Genomic DNA, 11968 nt, shown 5'->3' on the forward strand with positions numbered 1-11968 from the left:
AATGTTTAATACCTGTTTTTCAAAGGTAAATTCCAAAATCTTTTGTTTACATGCACAGGAGTATTGTAGCTTAAATACTACTACACAAAATAAGACACTGCCATAGCTTTCTATGCTTTCTGGGATTTTGTTGTTCTCCATCCAATTAAATCAATGAAGTAGTGGAAAAATAATTAGACTAATATCTGAAAAGTATCTTGTTCCAACACAAAACAGGGACTTGTGTTTACTATGTTTATTTTCAGCTTTTCTAAATTAACAAAATGACATCACTCCATTTGAGCTTTCTACTGCTTTCAGAAATTGAGCATGATAGCAACTATAAAAACAAACAACTATAGAAAATAGCAAGTGCCAGGAAACCAGTAAGTTCTGGAAGTTCAGAATCTCCTATGCTTGTTATTGTGCCAAGGATATGCTTCTGGGATTTTTTACTTAAAAATAAATATGTTGAGTGGATTTCTGAAAAAGGACATGGTGAGCACTTTTGCAATAAAAAATGTCTGAGCTGGAAACCTGGATGAGCTAAAAGTGAAACAATTAGCTATACTGATACATTCAAACAAAATAGGCACGTTTAGGAGTGATTTTCAGGTCTCTTCAAATTTTCTTTTATATAAAAAGGGATTAAATGATCATATTAATCTTCACTTTATACATTTGAGCAGGAGATTTTGCTATCACTAATTAAGTTGATAATTTCTTCATTTTCCCCTGGGTTTAGCTTTCCTAATTTAACAACATGACTCTGGCAAATTTTGACTGTGTTCTCAGCTGTCTTTTGTTTCACTTTTTATTTTATCTTTTACATATTTCTTAATGTTGGGTATGGATATGGATATGGTTACACTGAGCTAAAAAACTGAATACAACTTAACATGAGTCACTCAGTTGTAGAAATGCCAGTGATTTTAGGTTAAAAGAAATTCAAAGAATAATAAAAATACTTAACATTCATATGCATATGATCAAGCTATCATGCTTAAATGAGCAGCATTCACCAGTTTCACAATCTATTTGTGTAGTGACACTTATGAGTGATATTTGGTGTTAATCTTTAAGCGTGTTAAACTGAATGTGGTTGGGTCTCTTTTAATGGAATTGTCTGACCTCTCAAAACTTATTTTAAAATAAATTTATCTTGATTTAGGTGTCATCTTTAAAATGGCACATTAAAAACTTCATTCCAACTTTGAGTCAGTAAATCTCTTATGCAATCTGGTATCCAAAGCATACTGCTCCATTGCTCCTGCCTCTGCTGTACACTGTGTTTTTATATAGACACTCGAGCGGCAGTCTGCTCGGCCTCATTGTCATGGCAACCGTGTTTCTGTGCACATCAACTCATCTACGTAATCGTGCTATTTATCTTGTTCCCAGAATAGCCTGAGGGTGCTGGTACCTGGAGCCTGGTCAGATCCATGAAAGTGAGCATTTAAAAAATCCACAACACTTAGACAGCGATAATATATTCTAAAAGAAATAAGATCTCAGATTTATTTCAGATTTGCCTGAAGAAACAACTCTCAGCAGTCATTTTCCCTCCTAAAATAACAGAGCACAAGTAGCTCCTCCTTGCATCATTTGAACTCATTAAATCTCTGCCATGAGTTGAACTAAAATGATGCCAATTTTTCAAATCTAAACTGGATCTGACTAGAGAAAACACATTAAACCCATCGTGGGCTGCAGTGTATCCACTTAAAGACACACTATGTAGTGATGTAATGAGTTTTACAGCTTGGTTCACTGTGCTTTTTTTTTTTTTAAACTCAAACCTCAGCTCATATGGAAACAAAACCACAAAGAAGTCGCAGACAACCCTTCTTTTTATTCCTTTTCTTCCAGCACATATGTTAAAAGGAACTAACGTTTCATACGACTTCATCTTTGTAATGTGAATAAAAACATCACCAGGGTTGTAGTTGTGTGTATTGTATTTAAAGAGAAAAGAGGGGGAAGTGGGGTCCTTTCAGGCCTATTTGTTTAAGAGTTCAGGGTCAAGTTTGAGCACACTTTTTCTTACTTGTCTCTAGTGGCTTTATGGAGCTGTCTCCAATGAGAGACCATTGTTTGTACATAATGTTTGTTGGCACAGACTAAACATTTCCATCCTACTACTATGGGTAGGGGGAAAAGTGGGACACACAGAAAGTGAGGAGGAGAGAAAACACTCCAGTGGTTCAGATGAAAAGAGTATAAGTTACTAAGTTTTACAACAACATTTTTAAAACATTTGCCAAATGTTTTTTTTTCTTTTTCTTATCACAGTGACAACTTTGGAATGTTGTTGCTGGATGATACTTTTTAGATGACACCTTTGTTCTAGTCTTTTTAAGCAAAGGTTGCTGAAGGTGGTATACACCCTGGACAGCTCAATGGTCCATCAGAATTTCAATAGTGATATTTCAGAGACGCAGAATTAAGTCCAGTAACTCCCAGAAGTATATAAGAACAATTCCAAATGTAGGAAAGAACAGTTGACTGTATGTGAATATTTTAGATGTAGATGTGAATATTTTAGCTTTCATTCCTGCCACCAGATGTTTAAAATATGGATTTTAGGGCTACATAGGTTGTGGGAACTATAAGTACTGAAACAGATACTCAATAAACAGAAAACAGAGAGACTGCCATTGCATGGTTTACTAATATAACATGGGGTTTTCCAGTGATTCAGTTGTTGGGAGAAAAACATCCTCTTATTTCGGGGAGAAGAGTAACAACGCTGGAGTCAGAGCTTTCCTTTGTCTTGAGTGGTCTTATTTTACATTTATCTTATTAAAAAAAACTATCACGAGCTTTCAGCCTTCCAGCAATAAGGTATTGGTTTCAAATCCCATCCTGGGGTTTTTTGCATGTCCCCAGTGAATGTGTGGGTTCTCGCTAGGTACTCCAGCTTCCTCCAACAGTATATTAATAAAAAAAGGACTTTAGGTTAACTGATTACCAAGTGGGCAGTGTGGTAAAATATTTTTACTGATTAGACTAAATGTTATGTTTACATAATGAAAGATGTCCAGCTCTGTCCACCAACCCTGTAGCATCAGGATGTTTAACTGCTGACTAACTGGAGGAATAGCAACAATGTGTTGGATGATCAAAAAGCTTTTTCAAAACTTTGGGACTCATCGGTTTCCTTCTGGCTCATAAGTAACATTGCCATCCAAGAAAGATTGTGTTATTGGATTTCTTTTGCTGAATAAGAGTTTAAAAATATATTGCTTCTCTTGATTGTTCGATCTTCCGCATCATCCCCACAAATCAACTACTAAAGCTTTCAGCACCTGGCATGCAACATCTACGCGGTCGGCATAACACATTCACCAATCGACACTCAAAAGCACAGACTCCTGGTCTAGCTACAGTATATCTGGACACACTAGCAGAGGCAAAGGCGTGGTTAAAGAAACAAAACGAACCAAGGCATTCAAGCTGTCATGACGACAGTGCAATCATCTTAGGAAAAATACAGGATTTTGCTGTTAAACTTCACACTAAAGAGGCACAACTTCTTCATTGCATAAAACTGAAAAAAGGCTATATTCAGGATTTTCACAGAGTCAGACATCACTAATAACAGATGCGCAGAGAAGCTGTATTGTGAATTTACATTATTGTAGATAGTTGCACTGAAGCAAGACTGTACAATGACAAAACTATTTGTGGTATATTATTTTCTTTAAACTTTTTCAAACCTTGGTAAATTTTTTTTTAACATTAAAAGTTACGGTCGTTAGAGGAATGTTTTGGGTAGTAACATGCGCACAAATTTCATAACAATCACTTGCACTGCACATTTTGGTAAAATGCACTAATGTGGTGTATAATTACTGGACAAGGCCAGTTATGCATAAATACGTTTGTACAGCAAATTTTGTGTAAATCTACTGTATGAAAAGGGGCCAATTTATGTTGGATTTTTTATCTTTTTTAAATCTAGTACATTTAACTATGTTTATGTTTTGAAATGTCCAGTCTCAAGGGATTGGATCCCGGCAAATGGTCATGTGAAGAATCTGAAGAGAGATTTTCATGACTCGCAACCTAAATCTGGTTAAAAACAATATCAAGGTCAGCAATTGAGTCTCAATAACATTATTGAGGAAGAATTTAGAAACCACCGCCATATCACAGAATCTGCAATAATGTTTCAGCTCTCTGGCAAATCATGTCACTGTGCTTTTTTTTCTACAGAAAAATTAAAAATATACATCTCAAATTAAAATTAGGGCCTGCTAGAAATATCCTGAGACAGACTATAGTACTGAATTTTCAAAGTAATTTTCCTATATTTGAGTGAGGCATCCCCATCTGTAAAAAAAAAAAAAAAAAAAATGGGCCAAATCCTGTAAAATGGTGACATCAATGTTTTCTAGAAAAGTCAGTGCAGAGGGAAGAATGTTAATGTCATTTAATATGGTTGTTCACCCTCAATGTGATGGTCCTTTTTTACAAAAATGTCACATCTTCCTGTGACTGCACCCATCGCCAGTGAGCATCGTACTCCAGGTGCATTTTGCCATTCATTTTGCATGTATCCAAGTCAATCTTCCCGTTTTTGTACTGTTTGGCTTTGGGGCTCTGTCTGGTTCCCAGTTTGTCAGGGACGCCTTTGCGAGTCGGGCTGCCTGTCTGTGTTGCTGTTTTTTCCAGAACACCATTGACCTTAAGCATTTGTGTTTTGGCATCGTCTTTTAAAACAGGGCTGCCCTTATCCATTTCTGCAGGCTTGGTTCGGACTGGAGAGTTTTCCTTGGACCTGTTTGACTTGACTTGGGGAAACTTGACGGGAGCTCCTAATATTCCAGCTTCACTGCCTCCAGGCCCAGTGACGGCACTGCTAACCCCAAGTGCCCCTAACATTTCTTTGTCACTTGTCCCAGTTCGAATCTGATTCCCATCTCCATTACTCGACCTAGCTCCCACAGCAGCTCCTGCTCCACACACTCTCGGGGCTCCGGTTGTGTCGCTCTCGGGTGCAGCTTCTGAAACCAGTGGCGTGGTGGAGCAAATGACAGACTCTGAGCTGGAGGGGCAGTACTCATCCATGTCATCAGCCAGAGTGTCCAGGTAGCTGCCTATAGAGATGTTGTCTAGCTTGTCATTAGTGGGGTCCTGCAGGCTGCTCCAGGAACCCCTCCAAGACGTGTCGGGGCCCTCACCCAAACTGTACTGACTGCTGGTCAGGCTGCTGCAGTGACTGGTTAGTGTGCTGCGCTCCTCCATCAGCCATTTCACTGCCTCGATGCCCTCATGGACTGCCAGTAACTGTTGCAAAATCTTGACATCCACTGAGCGAAGATAAGCCTGTGAACACAGCAAAGGAGACATCTTGATGGCTGTGAATTTTAATTATTAGTTTTACATTAGTCGAGCACTATTAAATCTTTTGCAATTTTTCCTTCCAAAATTGACTTCATACTCTTTTCCCATGTTTCCCATGCATGTCTTTAAGTCATATCTTTAATATTGATGAAAAAGTACTAGTTCCATCAGCAGATTATTTCACATATAACTAGTTCTTTTTCATCAATATTAATGAATTATTCACTTAAAACAATAATTTTTGTTTTAGTTTTGTCATATTGCAAGTGAACCAAGACATTTGCACTAGAAATTAGACCAAAAATACTTTGTATAATTTAGTGTTTTTGCATTGTAGGAAATTTGTATCAGTATTGGACATATTTTTCTCTTTAATCTTTAGTCAGCTGTTTTCCAAATTTATTCCTTCAATAGATAAAAAGTATCTTGCTTTATTTGTAGTTTTTACTCCCTGGAAAGAGAATTCATTTTAACATTAATTAACTTTACTGGAAAGCTGTGAGGTGGGTTAGAGTTTGAGAAACATGCATTACTGTTTTATTCACATTAAAAACTTTAAACGTAAATCGTTGGTTAGATCCACTAAATAATTATTACGTCAGCACCAAAAAAGGAGAAAGTTTACTGACACCAAAAGGAAAAAAAAAATCTTCTATAAGGGGAATCCACAGGATATGCCTGGAAAGCATTTAAAACAGTCAGCCATTGGCTCAAGACACATGTGCTAACACTATTATAAGGCTATTAAAGTTTTACAGATTACCATAATTGGAAGAAATGTTTAACAGACACAAGCAGGTGGAGGTCTGATACTATAAATGGGAAACAAATTAGGGAAGAAACAGGAAAGTAAAAGGAAAATATGACTAAAACTGGCCCTGTAGAAGAAGCTCAGATCAAAATTGCACAGAGTGGAAAATGTGGCACATTTGTGGTCTTGAATAGCTTTGTTTTGGTTAAAAAGCAATAATTGCACAAAATTACACACTGTAGTCAACTGCAAAATGTCCAGCTAACTTCAAAAGAAGTAAAACGTTTTTTGTGGTCATGGAAAAATTGTTCCTTATAGATTTTCAGAGGTCTGTCTGCGAGGAGCACACCAGCAGGTGATATATGGCACCAATATTTAAAGCTGAGCCAAATTATATTCTCATCACAACTGTTCCCTCACCGCTAGGCAATCATTTTTCATTTCATTTGAATGAGAGTCGTCAGTATTATCACAAGATCATAAGACAAAGGAAGCTAAGAAAAAATAAAAAGAGTATCATTAATAGCAATGCCCTTTTGTGGAGCATCTACTGCAGTTTCTGCAGGAATGTCTTTTTGGATGCGTAGCTGGAACCAGGTGTGATTGTGATTATGATGCATTTCAGTGATGCACACATTTTATCGAACTTTTGTGTAAAATATGAGGATAGGGATCAAAGCTCAACTAGTCTTAATTAGATCACATGGTATCTTGGTGTTTTCTTGGACACAGATCTAAATTTTAACAACCGCATAAAGTCTGTTACTTAATAATCAGCTGGCTATCATCATAGAAATATTTCCAAATTAATGGGTATTATGTTAAACCAGACACCATAAACCTCTTGCATGCTTTCAGTTTTAGTAAGTTGGATGGTTATAATAGTTTATTCACAGTTTTTTTTGTAAAAATTCAGACAGCTGCAGCTCATCCAAAATGTGGCGGCCAGAGGCACTAAATATTCTCGGACCAAAACATATTTCTTAGTTTTTATGCTCCTCAGTGCTGGGGAAAACACCCTGAAAACCTGAGACCTGCGGAAGCTGTTGGATCCTTTAAATCAGGACTGAAAACATCAGATTTACTGCAGCTTACAGAGCAGATGAAAAACCATTTGCCTATTCACTGAGGAATGATTAAAGTATGAGATTTAAATTTGTCACATCGTATTTTCTCAGCATTTTTCAAAGCAGTTTTTATTTTAATGTTTCTGCCTTGATTTTGTGTAAAGTATTTTGGATTGCCCAGTGTTTGAATGGTGTCATCTTTCCCGGCTGGTGCATTGTTTCCTACCACACATTTCCACGAAACTTTTCATTATTGTGGTTGGACACAGAACTCCATCAACAGCCAGCGTCTTTAGCATTGATCCGTCAAGTCAGCATTTTTTCCGATGATTGTGTAAGGCATGACATGTTTATAGTATGAAATATTTTTTTATTGGTGATGTAATGCTCAAATAATCCAAGAAACTATAAATTAGCTTTTTCACTAGCTAACACAAGTAAGCCATTGAACTGTTTCATACAAGACACTGTAACTTCATGATGACATTCTAACATGCATATGTCTGCTTACAAACCGCTTCTGTTGACATTTGTAGACATGAAATGAATGAAATAAAATTAACGCTATCTGTTTAACAGGGTGGATCATTGCATGAATGCTGCTGATCAGCAACTGCTGCTTCCTGCACGTGTGGCTCTTAACCTGCTGGCAGGCTGGCACAGGCAGATTCTGTCCGACTGCCTAATGAGGGTGGTGATAAAAGTAGCTCCATGCCTGTCAGCGCTGAGGTGGCATAATGCTAACGGAGGCTGCATGCACAGCTCAGCTGATGAATTCTTTCCCTGCAGAGATTGACTGGATTTATGGTGCTGTCAAGTCTCAGTAAATTACCAAGCGTTAAACCGAGGTGAGGACAGGGGGAAAGGGAACTTTATTGGTTGGCTGGTGTTTAAATTACCACAGAAAAATGCTTGACTTACATCTTGGGATGAATTTGCTTGTGAATAGCTTACTGTATGTAAAAAATAAATAAATAAACAGAACAAGCTCTTCTTTGTGGCAGCAGTGGAATCCATGCAATTTGCTTTTCTGTCAATGTTGCTTAGCGTTGCTTATGTTGCTGACCCAGGAAGAATTTCTTTCATCCCTACCATTGTTGTTGTTTAGTTCCTTTTTTTTTTTAACTGAACAGTGAATTCAAAATTGCTCATTACAGAAAGGCCACTGTCAGACGGGAAAGGTCAAAGTGGAGCTTTAAATGTTTTTCTGTGATCCAGACAGGATGGAAGTGGAACCCAGACTTCAAGGACAACACAGAACTAAGTCATCACTAATGATCTTTTCATGTTTTTGAAGACATCAGTACAGGGCAGCCAAAAACTCAGGCATGATGCACCATCTGGTTTATCCATATGATTCTGGAAAGCTCATTTTCCTGCTGCACATATTGTGTATACTATAGTATCTTTCCTTTTAGAAGAGACATTTGATTCAAGTTGATTCAAACAGACTGGTTTCCTTCGTTTCACCTGAAGTATAGTCCACAAATGTTTAATATGGTATAGGTCAGAGCAGTTTTTATGTGCTTGGGAAATGTGTACTGTTGGCACACTTGATTTTATTTCAGGTGGCATCATGCTGTGAGGTTGTTTTGCTACCAGACATCCTGGTGAATGCAGCGGTTGGGATAATGAAGAAAGAAAACAACATCCAAATTCTTTAACTCCCCCTGAACTAAATCTTTGACAAACGGGTATGATTCAAGACAATGATCCAAACACAAATCAAAAATAATTTAGCCATAGATAAAGTAGGCTTATTCTGGTATATATATTATTAAGCTTCTGGAATGTCCCTTCCCTAAATCATGTTGAAAATCTAAGGTAAAGCTTAAAGTAAAGTCTGTGTCAGGAGATCAATTGGCTTCAATTAGTTTTAAGGAACTCTTCCATTTGTGGCGAGACAAGCGGTCGAGCATCCAGATGGGGTTGTACCAAAAACTCTCTGATGGCCGCAAAAATAATTCTCTGCAATTTAGGTATATCACCTTTACACTATTGTGCATCTATTGTTTGTTTCAAAAGACAGAAGAAGACAAAATGACTTGCATTATATCATGCACAATTTTATCACAAGATCAGCCATGCAGCTAATTATTTTGGCTGCATGGCTGATATTTGGCAGGTTGTACCCATGTACACGTTCCAAAGTACAGTATGTACTTTGGAAGGTGTACCAAAATACACCCTGCATAATGCACATGACCACTGCTACAGTCAATCAGTTATTGCACCAATGACCTTATGCTACCATTGCACAATCACCTGGCATTTGGATGTTGAAACTGAAACGTAAACTGACAGCTTGACCTACTTTATGATTAATTTTCCTAATAATGTGATATTTTGGGGGGCACTAATATAAAAAGTCAAATGTAATTCTTTTTCAATATGACAGCTTACATGGCAGAATAAACAGAAACAAGGTGTATATATATTCGAGCCTCTATGTACAATTCTGGGTATATTACATTAGAAAAAATCCACACTCCTTGTTTATTTTTAAATAAATTGATATGCAGAAAAACGAGTGTCCAAACTCCTTTATACCCTTATTTCAACATGGCTAAGATTAGAAAAATGTCAGAACAGACGATCTTTAACAACACATCAAAATGACTAATGACTGTCCTTAATTAATTGCTCTGTAAAACAGATTCCCATTATTGCTTTATCTGTCAAGTGAGTTTGATGAATCCTGCCCTTTCTGAAACAAAAGCAGAAACAATCAGGAAGCAGCTTTGATTTGTCCCCAAAAGCATAATTAGCCGGTGGGAAATGTATTATTCTGCAGGATTTTTCTTTACGTTGACTATAGCATTTCTTGGAGAAAAAATATCAAGTATTTTTCCCCTTGTAAAAATGCTGTAATAAATACAATTGTGGGAAGGAAAGGGAGGGGTGCAGTTCTTGCATTGAAACAGCAAAAACGGAGGTTCAAAAAGACGGAGAGCAAAATTTAGCTGAAACGATAGCACAGTCAGCTGAAGCATAAGGCGTGACGCAGCCCCCCCCGTATGGCAAAAAAAACATCTTGCCAATGTCACACAGCTTCCACACAGACTGCTGAATCACTGCCAGCTGGGACACCGGTTATCTCATTTAGCAAGAAACACACACACACACACACACACACACTCACACACACAGTCTCTTATCTCCTCTCGTGTCATTGTCTGCGTTTTCCCCTTCCCTGTCTCTCTCAGGTCATCTGCAGACAGACGGTGTCCTTGCAGTGTCCCTTCACCCTGAAATAGACCATCTGTCTGCAATCCAGCCCCTGAAATTTACTTTTGCCACAATCTACTCAACTGTCATAGCCAAAGACAATATTTAGCATTCTGGTTCTGAATAAACAAAAAGTGAAACTGCAGTTTTGAATTAGAAGCGACATTGAGCTTTAATTCTAAGGTGATGCCTCATAATGCAGCATTCATGACTATAAAGCTAAATACAATTTTCTTTTCTTTAAAAAAAGATAATTAAATATAAAATATGATCATGGTTCCACTAATTGTATTCTAATTTGAATTCCAAGCTGTTGGGTTTGGTTTGGTTTGGAGTAAATAAACTAGACAGCAAATTTCAACAGAGGAGTGGCTGTATAAGCTGTTGTAAACAGGGCGCTATGATAAAAAAAAAAAAGAATATTCATTTGGTAATGATTTAGTTTGACACAACCACACATTGACTGGGACATCTATAAGTAGATGACCAGATAAAGATTTTTCACACGGTAGTTTTGAGTGTTCAGTGCTCATTTTGCAATGACTTAGTTGTCAGAGGGAAAAGGGAAACTTAGGACAAATAGGTCCTAAATTATCACTTTGTGATAATTTACAGAAAACATAAAGGGGGGTATATGAAACATGTAACACAAGAAAAATGACCAACAGCATATTTTTCTCAACAAAACATAAACATCAGAGTTGTGAGTGTCCGGCTTGCTGTTCATCTTTCGTTGTTGTGAATGAGTGTCCCTGTCCAGTAAATTTGTTTTAGATCTTTGGAGCTTAATTTATATATTAATATTTATATACAGTACATACTTTTTCAATTGTGTTACGAATTGCAGAAGTTTAAGCATGTTTTAGCGAGAATATAGCTAAAGCCATCCCAAAACTAGCTTTAGCCTTTCCAAAATCAGCCATTCCACAACCAACTTTTGGAATCCCTAGGTGTCTAAATTTCAACCAAAAAAGTCCAGGAGTTATAAAATAGTCCTCATACTTCAAAATTATTCCATTCATCCTGTGCAATAAGCAACACACACACACGCACACACGCAGAAGAGCACTTGAGACTCAAGACAGATGCTGAAGCCCTTGTCCCCATGCTGTGCTTCCCCTATGACGGATAAATAAGAGAAGGATTTAAACTATTGCAAACTATTTCATGAAAATCTGCTGATTTTACTTTACTTATTAACACCCTGCCTCATAAAGCTGTTCTAATGACTTTATCTGCATGGGGTAAGGTGTTAAAAATACAGAAACACATTCTGTGTCTTTGCTAGACTGTGTGTATAACCATGTGTGTGTCTCTGCTCTCCCATTTGGAATTACTCTGCAGACTCTTCTCACATGCATTACTGTAAATCTTACTAAGCAGATAGCTGATGAAAGTGCAGTGCTCACATCTACTCCTCTGCACTCTCATTACACTATACCACTCTGTGAGATGAATGAAACACACACACACACACTCGGATGCAGGAGGGTGTATTTGTGGTACATTTGACTGTCTGCAGGGTAGGAAGTTGCTGTTTATCACAACCAAGGGCGTAGGTTCGGTCTAAGTTTTGGTGGGGACCTTGGTGGGG

The 11968-nt window shown here is 37.5% G+C and overlaps 1 protein-coding gene across 1 annotated transcript in view; it reads right to left on the reverse strand.

Annotated features, from left to right (window-relative positions):
- Nucleotides 1-703: 703 nt before the first annotated feature.
- The window catches only part of lurap1 (leucine rich adaptor protein 1), an 18431-nt gene continuing 7166 nt past the window's right edge, over nt 704-11968 (reverse strand). The window contains exon 2 of the mRNA XM_015022739.1: nt 704-5310. Within this exon, the coding sequence (XP_014878225.1) occupies nt 4453-5310 (858 nt within the window). The 3' untranslated portion in view covers nt 704-4452. The remainder of the gene's footprint in view (nt 5311-11968) is intronic.

Source organism: Poecilia latipinna, unplaced genomic scaffold (genome assembly GCF_001443285.1).
Source record: "Poecilia latipinna isolate Pla-1442-1.1 unplaced genomic scaffold, P_latipinna-1.0 Scaffold3088, whole genome shotgun sequence".
Classification (NCBI taxonomy): Eukaryota; Metazoa; Chordata; class Actinopteri; order Cyprinodontiformes; family Poeciliidae; genus Poecilia; species Poecilia latipinna.